Source organism: Dysidea avara, chromosome 8 (genome assembly GCF_963678975.1).
Source record: "Dysidea avara chromosome 8, odDysAvar1.4, whole genome shotgun sequence".
Taxonomy (NCBI): domain Eukaryota; kingdom Metazoa; phylum Porifera; class Demospongiae; order Dictyoceratida; family Dysideidae; genus Dysidea; species Dysidea avara.
Genome location: NC_089279.1, coordinates 16,193,424 through 16,212,337, shown reverse-complemented (window position 1 = coordinate 16,212,337; position 18,914 = coordinate 16,193,424). Strand labels below are relative to the sequence as shown.

The 18,914-nt window shown below is 38.1% G+C and overlaps 1 protein-coding gene across 1 annotated transcript in view; it reads left to right on the top strand.

Moving 5' to 3' along the window:
- LOC136264793 (uncharacterized) overlaps positions 1 to 18,914 on the top strand; it is a 306,221-nt gene that overhangs the window by 95,678 nt on the left and 191,629 nt on the right. The window contains exons 12-17 of the mRNA XM_066059562.1: positions 4,431 to 4,528; positions 6,049 to 6,155; positions 7,444 to 7,567; positions 7,619 to 7,677; positions 7,728 to 7,933; positions 7,994 to 8,115. Of these exons, the coding sequence (XP_065915634.1) occupies positions 4,431 to 4,528; positions 6,049 to 6,155; positions 7,444 to 7,567; positions 7,619 to 7,677; positions 7,728 to 7,933; positions 7,994 to 8,115 (716 nt within the window). The remainder of the gene's footprint in view (positions 1 to 4,430; positions 4,529 to 6,048; positions 6,156 to 7,443; positions 7,568 to 7,618; positions 7,678 to 7,727; positions 7,934 to 7,993; positions 8,116 to 18,914) is intronic.

Genomic DNA, 18,914 nt, shown 5'->3' with positions numbered 1-18,914 from the left:
TGTACAGGTGATTTGTTTGCAGCTGAGCACTTTACAGAATGGTTTCTTTGTAGCTGAACTCTCTACAAGGTAATTTCTTCTAGCTGATCTCTCTACAGGGAGATTTGTTTGTAGCTGAACTCTCTACAAGGTAACTTTTCTAGCTGATGTCTCTACAAGATGGCTAGTTTGTAGCTGAACTCTCTACATGGTGGTTTCTTTGTAACTGAACTTTCTACAAGGTGACTTCTTCTAGCTGATCTTTCAATAGGATGATTTGTTTGTAGCTTCACTCTCTACAAGGTAACTTCTTCTAGCTGATCTCTCTACAGTGAGATTTGTTTGAAGCTGAACTTTCTAAATGATGGTTTCTTTGTAGCTGAACTCTCTACAAGGTAATTTCTTCTAGCTGATCTCTCTACAGGGAGATTTGTTTGAAGCTTAATTCTGTACAGATGATTTGTTTGCAGCTGAGCTCTTTACAGAATGGTTTCTTTGTAGCTGAACTCTCTAAAAGGTAACTTCTTCTAACTGATCTTTCTACAGGGTGATTTGTTTGTAGCTGAACTATCTACAAGGTAATATCTTCTAGCTGATCTCTCTACAGGGTGATTTGTTTGAAGTTGAATTCTGTACAGGTGATTTGTTTGCAGCTGAGCTCTTTACAGAATGGTTTCTTTGTAGCTGAACTCTCTACAAGGTAATTTCTTCTAGCTGATCTCTCTACAGGGAGATTTGTTTGTAGCTGAACTCTCTACAAGGTAACTTTTCTAGCTGATGTCTCTACAAGATGGCTAGTTTGTAGCTGAACTCTCTACATGGTGGTTTCTTTGTAACTGAACTTTCTACAAGGTGACTTCTTCTAGCTGATCTTTCAATAGGATGATTTGTTTGTAGCTTCACTCTCTACAAGGTAACTTCTTCTAGCTGATCTCTCTACAGTGAGATTTGTTTGAAGCTGAACTTTCTAAATGATGGTTTCTTTGTAGCTGAACTCTCTACAAGGTAATTTCTTCTAGCTGATCTCTCTACAGGGAGATTTGTTTGAAGCTTAATTCTGTACAGGTGATTTGTTTGCAGCTGAGCTCTTTACAGAATGGTTTCTTTGTAGCTGAACTCTCTAAAAGCTAACTTCTTCTAACTGATCTTTCTACAGGGAAATTTGTTTGTGGCAGAATTTTATACAGGGTGATTTCTTTGCAGCTGAACTCTCTACTTGGTGGTTTCTTTGTAGCTGAACTATGTACAAGGTAATTTCTTCTAGCTGACCTCTCTACAGGGTGATTTGTTTGTAGCTGACTTCTGTACAGGTGATTTGTTTGCAGCTGAGCTCTAAACAGAATGGTTTCTTTGTAGCTGAACTATGTACAAGGTAACTTCTTCTAGCTGATGTCTCTACAAGGTGACTAGTTTGTAGCTGAACTCTCTACATGGTGGTTTCTTTGTAACTGAACTTTCTACAAGGTGACTTCTTCTAGCTGATCTTTCTACAGGGTGATTTGTTTGTAGCTGAACTCTCTACAAGGTAACTTCTTCTAGCTGATCTCTCTTCAGGGAGATTTGTTTGTAGCTGAACTCCCTACAGGTGATTTGTTTGAAGCTGAACTATCTAAATGATGGTTTCTTTGTAGCTGAACTCTCTACAAGTTAACTTCTTCTAGCTGATTTCTCTACAGGGTGATTTGTTTGTAGCTGAACTATCTACAAGATAACTTCTTCTAGCTGATCTCTCTACATGGTGATTTGTTTGTAGTTGAATTCTTTATAGGTGATTTGTTTGCAGCTGAGCTCTTTAAATAATGGTTTCTTTGTAGCTGAACTCTCTCAAGGTAACTTCTTCTAGCTGATGTCTTTACAGGGTCACTAGTTTGTAGCTGAATTCTCTAAATGGTGGTTTCTTTGTAACTGAACTCTCTACAAGGTAACTTTTTCTAGCTCATCTTTCTACAGGGTGATTTATTTGTAGCTGAATTCTGTACAGGTGATTTGTTTGCAGCTGAGCTCTTTAAAGAATGGTTTCTTTGTAGCTGAACTCTCTACAAGGTAACTTCTTCTAGCTGATGTCTCTACCAAGTCACTAGTTTATAGCTGAGCTCTCTACATGGTGGTTTCTTTGTAACTGAACTCTCTACAAGGTGACCTCTTCTAGCTGATCTTCTACAAGGTGATTTGTTTGAAGCTGAACTCTCTACAAGGTAACTTCTTCTAGCTGATCTCTCTACAGGGAGATTTGTTTGTAGCTGAACTCTCTACATGATGGTGTCTTTGTAGCTGAACTCTCTACAAGGTAACTTCTTCTAGCTAATCTCTCTACAGGGAGATTTGTTTGTAGCTGAACTCTCTACATGATGGTTTCTTTGTAGCTGAACTCTCTGCAAGGTAACTTCTTCTATTGATCTCTCCACAGGGCGATTTGTTTGTAGCTGAACTCTCTACATGGTGGTTTCTTTGTAGCTGAACTCTACAAGGTGATTTTTTCTAGCTGAACTATCCCTTTCCATAGTTGCATGAACTCCCTACAAGGTAACTTCTTCTAGCTGATCTCTCTACAGGGTGACTTGTGTGTAGCTGATCTCTATACAGGATTCTTGTTTCTAGCTGATCTCTTGAATTCTCTTCAGGGTGACTGCTCTATTAGGATGACTGCTCTATTAGAGTATCTCGATCTCGCACTTGTTACACCAAGTTGGATTTCGTGTTATAACTCCGTGGCTTTAAGTCTGATTCTTGTACACCATTGATGAGCCTTTCTAAGATGATTACTCCATCTGTACAACGATTTTCAAAGCATTATCCCAAGCGGTTTAACTTGTAGGCGTGGCAAGCAGTCGTTTTTTTTATTAGCTAATCTCGATTGCGTAATTGTTACACACTGTTGGTTTTTTCGTTGTATCTTCCTGTTTTTTAGCTCGATTTCTTTCAAACCACAAAAGGTTTGAGGTTCGATAGTTAACCTATTCACCCACCGATTTTCAGCTTCTTCCCATACGCGGTTTACCCTGTAGGCGTGACAACATATTGGTGTTATTTTTTGTGAATAATCGCTCATAACTCTTTGCCTGTTTATGGTATTCCAGCCAAAGTTGGTACCGACACGTGCCTTTATATCCCCTTTCTATGTGCCAAATTTCAAGGCAATCGGATATGGCGTTCGAGTTTTATAGCAGTTTTTGTAAGTGTGCGACAAGAAAAAGAAAAATATGAAGAAGAAAAAAACGAAGAAACTGAGCCAATTTTTGAAGTCGCATATCTCGGGAACGTGCGAAGCGATTTCGCTCAAATTTGGAATGTGAATTGCTGCAGTTGGAGGGCATGTCCACAGCAAAAATCGTCTTGTTTCATCAAGGAAGCACAGAGCTACGGAGGTGCGAAAATTGCGTTTTCTTTCTTCCTGTCAATATACTCACGGGTGTTACGCACCGGCTTCTTGGGCCGCACGACACACTACCGTGTGTCTTGATTTCTTCCTGTCAATATACTCACGGGTGTTATGCACCGGCTTCTTGGGCCGCACGACACACTACCGTGTGTCTTGATAATATCTAGCCATAAGTGAAGCATTCCACCTAACACATAATGGTTATAGCCATTACAACAGACGTAAAATAGCTATCGGGAGTAGCTATAACAAAAGAGTTTTAAATTATCAGTGTATTAAAGCTGTAGCTATAACGACATGCTAAGTTTCGTGGATAATGATATCAATATGTTTATTGAAAGACTTATACAATGGTATAAGATGTACAACTTTCAGAATTGCAGATAGTTATGCAGTTAAATCCCTGATGCTGTCTGCAGATTGTTAACATGAAACGATCTGACTGCTCTATTAGAGTATTTGAGCATTTTAGTAGAGTATATTGATCTTTTAGAGGCTTTTCAGCTCCTTTCAGCCAGCACTCGTATAATAATGCCAGCTATCTATCATTCTTAGTAGTTTAGTACTTTCTTCTAGCTAATCAAGAATAGGCACGCCCCTTAATTCCACTGATTGTTCCCGTGGACATCAGATAATTCTAATATTATGCCTAGAACCATCCTACCATTTCGGAATTATTCTTACAAAATTGATGACCTATTATTCTTACAATTATGCCGGCATATTAGGCGCAGGCCTAGTATATGGGCCATTAAAAATGACAGCCATAACTCCACAGGCTTCCCTTAAATTTACAGGAAGGGTCTTAATATTCTTTGGCTTGCATTCACTAACTTTCAAGGGGCTACTCAAAGTCACCACCTCCTAAAGTAGTAACCTACTCAATCAGCACTTACGTATATCATAAGCGTGAATTTACTATAATATCCAGAAAGACTTGTGGCTGTCATTTTTGATGACCCATACTGGAATTTGACACTGTCTCTTTATTATTTACTCTTGATATTAGATTATAACTTGATTTTTGAGGATCAATGTATGTATATGTGCCATCTTTTCTCTGTATATATAGGTTCCATCAAAGGATGCAGATATATCTTTAGAATGGTTCCAAAACAAGATTGCTGTTTTTCATATAATTGGAATACCAGTTTTAATAGATAAAACAAGGTCTGCAAATTTTAATTCTTAAATTTATATGTGTATGTTAGAATCGTATGTAATACTTAAAAGTGGGTTTAATATTTTTATATACTAAAACTACTAATCAAGAAGTAGTTTTAGATATTAAACTTTATTATTGTTGGTATGTAGCTACAATCCAGACCAAACATAACCTCATAATGCTCTAGATGGGCCTCTTATGTGTTCTACATTGACTGAAAACAGTGTTTTAGCAACTTTTCTACTGGCCAACTGAATTATACATTCAAACAAGTATAAATGTAAACACAAAAGTGGATAATGTCACACAATCTTTTGCATTTTGACAGAAATACTTTGCTTGAGTCCAAGACTTACCTTATTATGTGCTAAAGGAAATGCAGTGCAGAGTATATGCAATCTTTCCAGGTTTTATTAATAGGATAACTTTTGTAAATTTGATCATAAAAATACTGTAATACAAATGTAATGAAGGCAGTGTAATGGCATACGTATATCAAGCATATTTTAATTTTATTTTGCATAAAGTATATTTAAATCAAGTATGAATTGTGTTTGTAAACATTCCTAAATGTTCTGTTGAAAATACAGTATATGAACGTGTTATAGTAAACATTTCTTTTGCTATTGGGTTCATCACACTTATGTCCCTGGTGATGTTCCACATTCACTATGCATGCTTCTCAAACCTTGTAACAATGACAGATGGCAATCTGTGATCTTAGACAGACAACATTGTTTACTCAACGTCTACATAATAGTTAGACGTCAAGAACCAGGGTTCTACGGGATTTAGAAAACTCGAACACCCTGGGCTGTAGCGCCCGAGCGCAGCGAGGGCGCTACTAAGGGCCTGAGGGTTTTCTAAATCCCGTAGAACCCAGTGGTTCTTGACGTCTAACTTATTTAGACTACAACTCGTTATTGTACCTTGAGTTTACAGCTGCTTGTAAATGGGAAATGTATGGCTAATTACTAGAAACAAGCCCTCTACACCTCCCAACATGGTGGGACCTCAGCGTGGCTGTTGCTACCCGTTTAAACGCCCATGCGTTGCCAATGTTACAGGCGCGTGCTATGTATCGAAGTACTGGACTCAGCGACTGGACTACAACTCATTGTTGCTGTTGTTGTGCCCCGACAGCAGCTTGTAAGCAAGTAATGTAGTGTTGATTAGTACAAACAAGCCCATTTTACCTCCCTCTAATTCAGTACGTCTGTTACTAGCCATTTAAACGCCCATGCGTTGCCAATGTTACAGGCGCGTAGTTATCGTGTTTCGTATCGCCTCAGAGCGTGGTCTCTATTGGACATGACCGTGGCTCTACGAGATTTAGAGACCACGTTTTCAACCAATCAAATTTCAGTATCAAACTTGTTGTAGTCTAAATTGTAAATGGTAATGAAGAAAGTAAACTTCTCTTCTATTTTAAATAAAGCTTGGATAGTAATGTGTACAAATTACATGACTTCAAACTGCACTATACTGTGATCTATGTATTTAAGATGTATGCTTGTTTTCATAGGTATTATGACATTGATAAAAGTGTCCAGCTAGTTTGCAAATATTTGCATGCATATGATTGCCGAAGTAATGTCAAAATAGGCATCAACAAGCTGTACGATGATGCTAGTAAGTCACTTGCAACCTTTATTATATAAATTGTGTATGGGTCAATATTGTCAACCATTTGTGATATAGTCCACACAAATGGTAATTATGATAATTGTGGATTCATCTGTTGTGACAAAATGTCATTTTTTCTTGCTTTAACAGCAGCGCATACATAACACATAAACGTATGCATTGCTGCAAAATACAATTTATACTTTAGCTAAATTAACTTGGTAATGAGGCAGCTTAATTTATTGTACTGTATGATTTTAATTATCATGAAGGTTTGGACTTTTCTGAAACAATATCACCCTAAAACCAGCCTCACAATACCTTCATGTCACCTTGGCAACATTGGTTAGGTATAGCCAAGTTCAAAAGTTCCTTCAGTATGACCTGAAACACTTTCAATGGTTGCTACAAATTTAAAAAAAAAGTTTATTTAGTGGAATTTTCTGTGAACTGACTGACTGACTGATACCTTCAGACAAGTGTAACTCAATGACAGCTAAGGCTGCAGGCTCAATTTTTTCACTGTTCAATGTTCAATGTTGTTTCAGCCATACTGCAGTATGTACAGTGTATGCTTCATGGACTTACCTGTGTCCTCCTTGTGTCCATAAATCATTGCTGATAGCGCAAGGTATCAATTTGCAGTAGTGCTGCGTGATGGCTTCCCTACATTTGGAACAGGATTTGTCTGAGTTTTCCATTGTGACTGGATTGATTGCAGAGGTCCTTCGTGCAGTGTTCTTCATTTGTAACAATGTTGAATGGGCTGAACTTAGCAGAAAACAAAGTGTAATCTCCGTTTGCTATTTCAGTAATGGATAGTTGGGGCAAGCATTCAGATCAAAACCATAAACCTGGTGCCATTCTTTCTTCTAATGCAGTATGTGTGGGTTCACCGGTCATAATAATGTTACAAAAAAGCAAATTTAAAAAAGGAATTTTAAGGGGTCAAAGAAATGAAAGGTAGTGAAACAAGGGGGGTCTCCTACATCTGTAGATATACTAGTAGATATTCAATCCCTAATTGGGTATAGGACTGAAGTAGGTCCATTAGTATATCTTCGGGTGTAGGCGACCTCCCTTTGTTTCACTATTTTTATTGTTTTGATCCCTAATCAAACTTAAAATTCCTATTTTCCTTTTACTTCAGTATTTAGTTGATTAAGATTGGGATTGCTATACCCTTTACATACTAAACCATGCATGAACTGCTGATCATTTCCATGTTACATGACTGTCAATACACATACATATTAGCTATGTATATATACTGGTACATTTTTTACATATGTAGCTGATACAAAAGTGAGATTTGGTGATGATCCTGATTTAGAAGAAGAGGAGTGTTATGATATTCTTAATAGACATTTTCCACCACATGTAAAAACCAGTAAAATGTTACAGCAATTATTCATCAAGTATATTGAGTATTTGCTGTGTGCTTGATATAATGTTATTATCATCTTTAGATATATGGAAAGAAGATGTAGATTTTTGGAACAATTTCCTGCCTTTAATCACAATTCTGGTATATTTGTACAATGTAATTAATCTTATCTTTCATACTTCACACAATAGGCTTCGGAGTCCCTTTTAATGAAGAAGTAGCAGCAGATAAGTTCAAACAAATGGTCAAAGATGGAAAGCTGAAAAAACTAACTACAAAGTATTGTACAAATACTTCAAATCTTGGTGAAGTGCTTATGGAAACAATGCTGCAAGAAGTTTCTGAATTCTGTCAAATTGACCTTCAACAAAGCTGGACAACACGGGCACACCAACAGGTATTTAATTTTCATGCATATGTAATTCATATGTTTTAATGTTATTCTCTGTTCATGCAGTTGGTATATGAAGTCACTGAAGGGTTTGGTACTATTCGGCTGATTACACTGAAGCCAAATATTCTTCCTAAAAACCAGGTTATGAGATTTAAAGACTTGGGGGTTGAGATTCCTTCACTCATGTAGGTGACTGATGTTTGTACTAATGCAGATTTTGTTATGTTGTATATATGCATCTAATCCAAAACAGCCAAGCTGTGAAAAAGAGTCTGGCCTATATTAAAAATAGGATAGAAGTGTGATGTCAAAGGTGACAGCCAAGAAGTGAGTAATGATAACAATGCCAAATAATGCCAACTTACAAATTATTTAGCATTACAATGAAACCATTCAGAAAGGACACCTTGAATATAGACGCTTGTTAAATTAGGTCATTTATACAAATTCCTCATTTATTTATACCCCTGAAATCAAGACGCATCTCTAACAAGAACCCTCTATCACAGTCCCAAAATGTCCAGAAGAGAGGTACCACTGTAATATCACTCTAGCCATTTCTTGGCTGCCACTTTTGATTTTCTATTTCTTCATGGCTGCACTCTTATTTCTTCACAGCTCCATTGCTTTGGATTTGATACCGTCTTTTTTTTAAGCCCAAAGCTATAGTCTAACCACAAAATGGTTTTAAAGAATATACTATGCTTAGCAGTAAGTTTGCTTAGATTCAATTTTTTTTTGTTTGGGTATCATAGATAATGTCTGTCCTTTCTTTTGATGCAGTATTATTATGCTGATTGTTGTGGGTGGTGTGCACTTGGCAGATTTGAGCATTGCACATCCCCAAGGTGCAATCCCCGCTTTCCATGAATTTCATACGTATATGAGCACGCATACAGAAATATAGCATGATGACAGTAGTTTCCTAGCTATACACACTACCCTTCCACCACACTCAGCTATATTTACTAATTTTGCCTTAATTCTGACCACGTAACATTTTCCACAAAACCTCAAAATGTTCATAAGAACACTTTACAAATAAATACTTCTGCAAATACATTTATATATGGCCACCACTCGGCTATTGCCTGTGCAATATCATGGGAACATGGATTACTCATGGCTTTGATGCCCACCCAGTTCAAAGATATGATATTCTTTGACTTGTTATACTGAGTGACATAGAGCATTAAATTATGGATTTAGGTTTATTACTAAACTGTATTCTAAGATGATAAAAAAATCATTTGGGCAATGCACGGATGTGTATTTCTACCCACCTCATGGACACTTAGATTTTAATAGGTAAGTAACTTGTAGTCCTAAGTACTTACCTTAATGTATTATTTACTTACTGTCCCAATAGTAAAGTTAGTAGGCTTAATGTAGTACAAAATGGTTAAACTAAAAACTAATCGCAATTTTTCTGGTGTTTTGTGTAAAGTGTAATGACATATAAATAACGTTCTGAGGGCTATTACCTCATGCTATTAAAACCACTATTGATCATGAGATACTGTTGTATAAAACAAACAGAGTGAGTGCTCATTAGTACATTTACCTATCAGTTGAGTGTGCGTAGCCCTAGAGTGATATATATATCAAGACACACGGTAGTGTGTCGTGCGGCCCAAGAAGCCGGCACGTAACACCCGTGAGTATATTGACAGGAACAAAGAAAACGCAATTTTCGCACCTCCGTAGCTCTGTGCTGCCTTGATGAAACAAGACGATGTTTGCTGTGGACACTCCCTCCACCTTCAGCACTCCACATTCCAAATTTGAGCGAAATTGCTTCAAGCGTTCCCGAGATATGCGACTTCAAAAATTGGCTTAGTTTCTTCGTTTTTTTTATTCTTATTTTTCTTCCTCTTTTCGCACACTTACAAAAACTGCTATAAAACGCGAACGCCATATCTGATCGCCTTGAAATTTGGCACACAGAAGGGGGTATAAAGGCGCATCTCTGTACCAACTTTGGTTGGAATCAAGACACACGGTAGTGTGTCGTGCGGCCCAAGAAGCCGGCGCGTAACCCCGTGAGTATATTGACAGGAAGAAAGAAAACGCAATTTTCGCACCTCCGTAGCTCTGTGCTGCCTTAATGAAACAAGACAAATTTTGCTGTGTACATTTCCTCCAACTTCAGTACTCCACATTCCAAATTTGAGCGAAATCGCTTCAGGCATTCCTGAGATATGCGACTTCAAAAATTGGCTTAGCTTCTTCGTTTTTTTTTTCTTCTTCTTCTTAATTTTCTTCCTCTTTTCGCACACTTACAAAAACTGCTATAAAACGCGAACGCGTTATCCGATTGCCTTGAAATTTGGCACACAGAAGGGGGGTATAAAGGCGCATCTCTGTACCAACTTTGGCTGGAATACCATAAACAGGCAAAGAGTTATGAGCGATTATTCACAAAAAATAACACCAATATGTTGTCACGCCTACAGGGTAAACCGCGTATGGGAAGAAGCTGAAACTCGGTGGGTGAATAGGTTAACTATTGAACCTCAAACCTTTTGTGGTTTGAAAGAAATCGAGCTAAAAACCAGGAAGATACAGCGAAAAAATCAACATTGTGTAACAATTACGCAATCGAGATTAGCTAATTTTTATTATTATTTTTATTATTATTATTATGCTTGCCACGCCTACCAGATAAACCACTTGGGGTAATGCTTTGAAAATCGCTGTACAGATGGAGTTATCATCTTAGAAAGGCTCTTCAATGGTGTAGAAAAATCAGACTTAAAGCCACGGAGTTATAACACGAAATCCAACTTGGTGTAGAAATTGCGAGATCGAGATACTCTAATAGAGCAGTCATCCTAATAGAGCAGTCACCCTGAACAGAATTCAAGAGATCAGTTAGAAATAAGTAACCTGTATAGAGATCAGCTACAAACAAATCACCCTGTAGAGAGATCAGCTAGAAGAAGTTTCCTTGTAGATAGTTCAGCTACAAACAAATCATCCTGTAGAGAGATCAGCTAGAAGAAGTTACCTTGTAGATAGTTCAGCTACAAACAATTCACCCTGTACAGAGCTCAGTTAAAAGAGGTTTCCTTGTAGAGAGTTCAGCTACAGACAAATCACCCTGTAGAGAGATCAGTTAGAAGAAGTTACCTTGTAGATCGTTCAGCTACAAACAATTCACCCTGTAAAGAGATCAGCTAGAAGAAGTTACCTTGTAGAGAGTTCAGCTACAAAGAAACCATCATGTAGAGAATTCAGCCGCAAACAAATCATGTATAGAGAGTTCAGCTACAAACAAATCTCCCTGTAGAGAGATCAGCTAGAAGAAGTTTCCTTGTAGAGAGTTCTGCTACAAACAAATCACCCTGTAGAAAGATCAGCTAGAAGAAATCACCTTGTAGAGAGTTCAGCTTCAAAGAAGCAATCATGTGAGAGTTCAGGTACAAACAAATTGTCCTGTAGAGAGATCAGCTAGAAGAAGTTACCTTGTAGAGAGTTCAGCTACAAAGAAACCATCATGTAGATAGTTCAGGTACAAACAAATCACCCTGTAGAAAGATCAGCTATAGAAGAAATCACCTTGTAGAGAGTTCAGCTACAAAGAAACTATCATGTAGAGAGTTCAACTACAAACAAATCACCCTGTAGAAAGATCAGCTATAGAAGAAATCACCTTGTAGAGAGTTCAGCTACAAAGAAACCATCATGTAGAGAGTTCAGCTACAAACAAATCGGCCTGTAGAGAGATCAGCTAGAAGAAATTACCTTGTAGAGAGTTCAGCTACAAAGAAACCATCATGTAGAGAGTTCAGCTGCAAACAAATCACCTGTAGAGAGTTAAGCTACAAACAAATCTCTCTGTAGAGAGATCAGCTAGAAGAAGTCACCTTGCAGGGAGTTCAGTTACAAAGAAATAAACCATGTAGAGAGTTCAGCTGCAAACAAATCACCTGTAGAGAGTTCAGCTAGAAACAAGTCACCCTGTAGAGAGATCAGCTAGAAACAAGTCACCTTGTAGAGAGTTCAGCTAGAAGAAGTCACATTGTAGAGCTACAAAGAAACTACCATGTGGAGTTCAGCTGCAAACAAATCACCCTGTAGAGAACTCAGCTACAAACAAATCGCCCTGTAGAAAGATTAGCTAGAAGAAGTTACCTTATAGGGAGTTCAGCTATGAACAGATCACCCTGTAGAGAGTTCAGCTACAAACAAATCACCCTGTAGAGAGTTCAGTTACAAAGAAACCACCATGTAGAGAGTTTAGCTGCAAAAAAAATCAATCACTCTGTTGAGAGTTCAGCTAGAAGAAGTCACCTTGTAGGGAGTTAAGCTGCAAATAAATCACCCTGTAGAGAATTCAGCTACAAACAAATCACCCTGTAGAAAGATCAGCTAGAAGAAGTTACCTTGTAGAGAGTTCAGCTACAAAGAAACCACCATGTAGAGAGTTCAGCTGCAAACAAATCACCTGTAGAGAGTTCAGCTAGAAACAAGTCACCCTGTAGAGAGATCAGCTAAAAACAAGTCACCCTGTAGAGAGTTCAGCTAGAAGAAGTCACATTGTAGAGAGTTCAGCTACAAAGAAACTACCACGTAGAGAGTTCAGCTGCAAACAAATCATCCTGTAGAGAGTTCAGCTAGAAGAAGTCACCTTTTAGAGAGTTCAGCTACAAAGCAACCACCATGTAAAGAGTTCAGCTGCAAAAAACTCAATCACCTTGTAGAAAGATCGGCTAGAAGAAGTTACCTTGTAGAGAGTTCAGCTACAAAGAAACCACCATGTAGAGAGTTCAGCTGCAAACAAATTACCTATAGAGAGTTCAGCTAGAAACAAGTCACCCTGTAGAGAGTTCAGCTAGAAGAAGTCACATTGCAGAGAGTTCAGCTACAATGAAACTCCCATGTAGAGAGTTCAGCTGCAAAAAAATCACCCTGTAGAGAACTCAGCTACAAACAAATATGCAGTGAAAAAGATCAGCTAGAAGAAGTTACCTTGTAGAGAGTTCAGCTACAACGAAACCACCATGTAGAGAGTTCAGCTACAAACAAATCACCTGTAGAGAGTTCAGCTAGAAACAAGTCACCCTGTAGAGAGATCAGCTAGAAACAAGTCACCTTGTAGAGAATTCAGCTAGAAGAAGTCACGTTGTAGAGAGTTCAGCTACAAAGAAACCACCATTTAGAGAGTTCAGCTGCAAACAAATCACCCAGTAGAAAGTTCAGCTATAAACAGATCACCCTGTTGAGAGTTCAGTTAGAAACAAGGAATCCTGTAGAGAGATCACCTAGAAGTATCGCCTTGTAGAGAGTTCAGCTACAAACAAATCACCTGTAGAGAGTTCAGCTACAAACAAATCACCCTGTAGAGAGATCAGCTAGAAGAAGTCACCTTGTAGAGAGTTCAACTATAAAGAAACCACCATGTAGAGAATTCAGCTGCAAACAAACACCCTGTAGAGAACTCAGCTACAAACAAATCACCCTGTAGAGAGATCAGCTAGAAGAAATTACCTTGTAGATAGTTCAGCTACAAACAAATCACCCTGTAGAAAGATCAGTTAGAAGAAGTTACCTTGGAGAAAGTTCAGCTACAAAGAAATCATTTTGTAAAGAACTCAGCTGCAAACAAATCACCTGTACAGAATTCAACTACGAACAAATCACCCTGTAGAGAGATCAGCTATAAGAAGTTACCTTGTAGATAGTTCAGCTACAAACAAATCTCCCGTAGAGAGATCAGCTAGAAGAAATTACCTTGTAGAGAGTTCAGCTACAAAGAAACCACCATGTAGAGAGTTCAGCTGCAAAGAAATCACCCTGTAGAAAATTCTGCCAGAAACAAATTGCCCTGTAGAAAGATCAGTTAGAAGAAGTTACCTTTTAGAGAATTCAGCTACAAAGAAACCATTCTGTAAAGAGCTCAGCTGCAAACAAATCACCTATACAGAATTCAGCTACAAACACATCACCCTGTAGAGAGATCAGCTAGAAGAAGTTACCTTGTAGATCGTTCAGCTACAAACAATTCACCCTGTAGAGAGAGCAATTAGAAGAAGTCACCTTGTAGAGTGTTCAGTTACAAAGAAACCACCATGGAGATTTCTGTAATCAATATAATATTATGTGACCGGATTTGCGAAAAGGGGTCTTCCACACACATCCAATTCCGTAACCGTTAGAGACCATAACTCAGTGTTCAAGTAACATATTAACCTGAAAATTTCACCTCGTATTCAGCTATAGTGGTGCTCTCCACTGTCCAAAATTCAAGGTAATAGCTCTTTCCAATCTGAAGTTATCAATTGTCAAAGTTGGCAAATTGGATGTGTGTGGAAGACCCCTTTTCGCAAATCCGGTCACATATGTATTATACAGTATATATAATTTGTACATTTACTGATAAAATATTTAAAGTACATCTACTGCATCTTTTCTTCTTCCTGTAGTAAAGAAAAAAACATAGGTTAAAAAAGTCCCAAAGCTGGCCATAGGCCGGCTTTGGGGTATACAAATTCAAAAAGAAATGAAATCTGATCCAAAACAGCCAAGCTGTAAAAAAAGTGTGCGGCCCTCAGAAAGGCTATGGTGAAAAAAGATGTGAAATCCAAGGTGGCGGCCAAGAAATGGCTGTGATGGTAGGTTAATGGTAAAAATTTTAATAATGACAATTTAGGTAAATTTTGTGAAGCGGCACAAAAATTCACCTGAATTGTCGTTATTAAAATTTTTACCATTAACCTACCATCACAGCCATTTCTTGGCCGCCACCTTGGATTTCACATCTTTTTTCACCATAGCCTTTCTGAGGGCCGCACACTTTTTTTACAGCTTGGCTGTTTTGGATTAGATACGATAAACAGGCAAAGAGTCATGAGCGATTATTCACGAAAAATAACACCAATATGTTGTCACGCCTACAGGGTAAACCACGTATGGGAAGAAGCTGAAATTCGGTGGGTGAATAGGTTAACTATTGAACCTCAAACCTTTTGTGGTTTGAAAGAAATCGAGCTAAAAACCAGGAAGATACAACGAAAAAACCAACAGTGCATAACAATTATGCAATCAAGATTAGCTAATAAAAAACGACTGCTTGCCACGCCTACCAGGTAAACCGCTTGGGGTAATGCTTTGAAAATCGCTGTACAGATAGAGTTATCATCTTAGAAAGGCTCTTCAATGGTGTAGAAGAATCAAACTTAGAGCCACGGAGTTATAACACGAAATCCAACTTGGTGCAGCAAGTGCGAGATCGAGATACTCTAATAGAGCAGTCATCCTAATAGAGCAGTCATCCTAATAGAGCAGTCACCTGAAGAGAATTCAAGAGATCAGCTAGAAACAAGTAACCTGTATAGAGATCAGCTACAAACAAGTCACCCTGTAGACAGATCAACCACAAACAATTCACCCTGTAGAGAGATCAGCTAGAAGAAGTTACCTTGTAGGGAATTCATGCAACTATAGAAAGAGATAGTTCAGCTAGAAGAAATCACCTTGTAGAGTTCAGCTACAAAGAAACTACAATGTAGAGAGTTCAGCTACAAACAAATCACCCTGTAGAGAGATCAGCTAGAAGAAGTTAACTTGTAGATAGTTCAGCTACAAAGAAACCATCATGTAGAGAGTTCAGCTGCAAACAAATCACCTGTAGAGAGTTCACCTACAAACAAATCTCCTTGTAGAGAGATCAGCTAGAAGAAGCTTCCTTGTAGAGAGTTCAGCTACAAAGAAACCACCATGTAGAGAGTTCAGCTGCAAACAAATCACCCTGTAAAAAAATCAGCTACAAACAAATCACCCTGTAGAAAGATCAGCTAGAAGAAGTCACCTTGTAGAGAGTTCAGCTACAAAGAAACCTCCATGTAGAGAGTTCAGCTGCAAACAAGTCGCCTGTAGAAAGATCAGTTAGAAGAAGTTACCTTGTAGAGCTTTCAGCTACAAAGAAACCATTCTGTAAAGAGCTCACCTGCAAACAAATCACCTATACAGAATTCAGCTACAAACGAATCACCCTGTAGAGAGATCAGCTAGAAGAAATTACCTTGTAGATAGTTCAGCTATGAACAAATGACCCTGTAGAGAGATCAGCTAGAAGAAGTTACCTTGTAGATCGTTCAGCTACAAACAATTCACCCTGTAGAGAGATCAGCTAGACGAAGTCACCTTGTAGAGTGTTCAGTTACAAAGAAACCGCCATGGAGAGTTCTGTAATAAATATATGTATTATATATATATAATTTGTACATTTACTGATAAAATCAGAATTATTTTTGAAGTATTTAACATCTGCTTCATCTTTTCTTCTTCTTGTGGTAAAGAAAACAGATAGGTTAAAAAAGCCCCAAAGCCAGCCATAGGCCGGCTTTTGGGGTATACAAATACAAAAAGAAGTGAAATCTAATCCAAAACAGCTGTTAAAGAAGAGTGCGGCCCTCAAAAAGGCTATGGTGAAAAAAGATGTGAAATCCAAGGTGGCGGCCAAAAAATGGCTGTGATGGTAGGTTAATGGTAAAAATTTTAATAATGACAATTCAGGTGAATTTTGGTGCCGCTTGGTCTTGGCACAGAATTCACCTGAATTGTCGTTATTAAAATTTTTACCATTAACCTACTATCACAGCCATTTCTTGGCCGCCACCATGGTAGGTTAATGGTAAAAATTTTAATAATGACAATTCAGGTGAATTTTGGTGCCGCTTGGTCTTGGCACAGAATTCACCTGAATTGTCGTTATTAAAATTTTTACCATTAACCTACTATCACAGCCATTTCTTAGCCGCCACCTTGGATTTCACATATTGTTTCACCATAGTCTTTTTGAGGGAGCCGCACTCTTTTTTTTACAGCTTGGCTGTTTTGGATTAGATATGACTTACACCACGCGTTTTCCTGACCTTGGGCCTATGGCCCTCAAGCTTTTGGGTGTATAGATCACTAAAATCCCTCGCAGCCGTGTCATAACTATTACATATACACTTTTAACAAAGCTATGTAATGTACACAACACACTTAACAAATAAACACTCTTGCAATATCTATGTATACACAAAATGTTTTGGGGAAAGGGCAACTGTGGAAATTATTTGGCTGGGCTGGTACAGTAAACTTCCACACAAGCTGGGTAAAATAAACATTGTGTATATGGCACTATGCACAACTAGATTAAACAGTTTATGATGAAGCAAATAAGTCATCCAATAAGCGGTACCAGATTACAGCAATGTATCTCAATAGAAATATAGCTGTAACCATTAAAGTTGTTATATCAGGTAAGTCAAAGTTTAAACATAATTAATTAGTTTAGCCATGCACAAATAATTAGCACTTCATCCACCCACTCTTTAACTTCGGTTACTGCTACTTATATATGTGTATCAAGACACACGGTAGTGTGTTGTGCGGCCCAAGAAGCTGGCGTGCACCACCCATAAGTATATTGACAGGAAGAACGAAAATGCAATTTTCACATCTCTGTAGCTCTGTGCTGCCTTGATGAAACAAGACGATTTTTGCTGTGGACACGCCCAACAACTTCAGTACTCCACATACCAAATTTGAGCGAAATCGCTTCAAGAATTCCAGAAATATGCGACTTCACAAATTGGCTTAGTTTCTTGGTTTTTTTTTCATCATCTTATTTTCTTCCTCTTTTCGCACACTTACAAAAACTGCTATAAAATGTGAACGCCTTATGCAATTACCTTGAAATGTGGCACACAGAAGGGGGGTATAAAGGCGCATCTTAGTACCAACTTTGGCTGGAATACCATAAACAAGCAAAGAGTTATTAGCGATTATTCACGAAAACTAACACCAATATGTTGTCACGTCTACAGGGTAAACTGCTTATGGGAAGAAACTGAAAATTTGTGGGTGAATAGGATAACTATTGAACCTCAAACCTTTTGTGGTTTGAAAGAAATCGAGCTAAAAACCAGGAAGATACAGCGAAAAAACCAACAGTGTGTTACAATTATGCAATCGATATTAGCTAATAAAAAACGACTACTTGCCATGCCTACCAGATAAACCGCTTGGGGTAATGCTTTGAAAATCGCTGTACAGATGGAGTAATCATCTTAGAAAGGCTCTTCAATGGTGTAGAAGAATCAGACTTAAAGCTATGGAGTTATAACATGAAATCCAACTTGGTGTAGCAAGTGCGAGATCGAGATACTCTAATAAAGCAGTCACCCTGAAGAGAACTCAAGAGATCAGCTAACCTGTATAGAGATCAGCTACAATCAAATTATTCTGTAGAGAGTTCAGCTACAAACAATTCACCCTGTAGAGAGATCAGCTAGAAGAAGTCACCTTGTAGGGAGTTCAACTACGGAAAGAGATAGTTCAGCTAGAAGAAGTCACCTTGTAGAGAGTTCAGCTACAAAGAAACCACCATGTAGAGAGTTCAGCTACAAATAAATCACCCTGTGGAGAGATCAGCTAGAAGAAATTACCTTGTAGAGAATTCAGCTACAAAGAAACCATGATGTAGAGGAGTTCAGCTGCAAACATATCATCTGTAGAGAGCTCAGCTACAAACAAATCACTCTGTAGAGAAATCAGCTAAAAGAAGTTAACTTGTAGAGAGTTTGGCTAAAAAGAAACCATCATGTAGAAAGTTCAGGTAGAAGAAGTTTCCTTGTAAAGCATTCAGCTACAACTAAATCACCCTGTAGAAAGATCAGCTGGAAGAAGTTACCTTGTAGAGAGTTCAGTTACAAAGAAACCACCATGTAGAGAGTTCAGCTACAAACTAGTGACCCTGTAGAGACATCAGCTAGAAGAAGTTACCTTGTAGAGAGTTCAGCTACAAAGAAACCATCATGTAGAGAGTTCAGCTACAAACAAATCACCCTGTAGAGAGATCAGCTAGAAGAATTTACCTTGTAGAGATTTCAGCTACAAAGAAACCATCATGTAGAGAGTTCAGCTACAAACAAATCACCTGTAGAGAGTTCAGCTACAAACAAATCACCCTGTAGAGAGATCAGCTAGA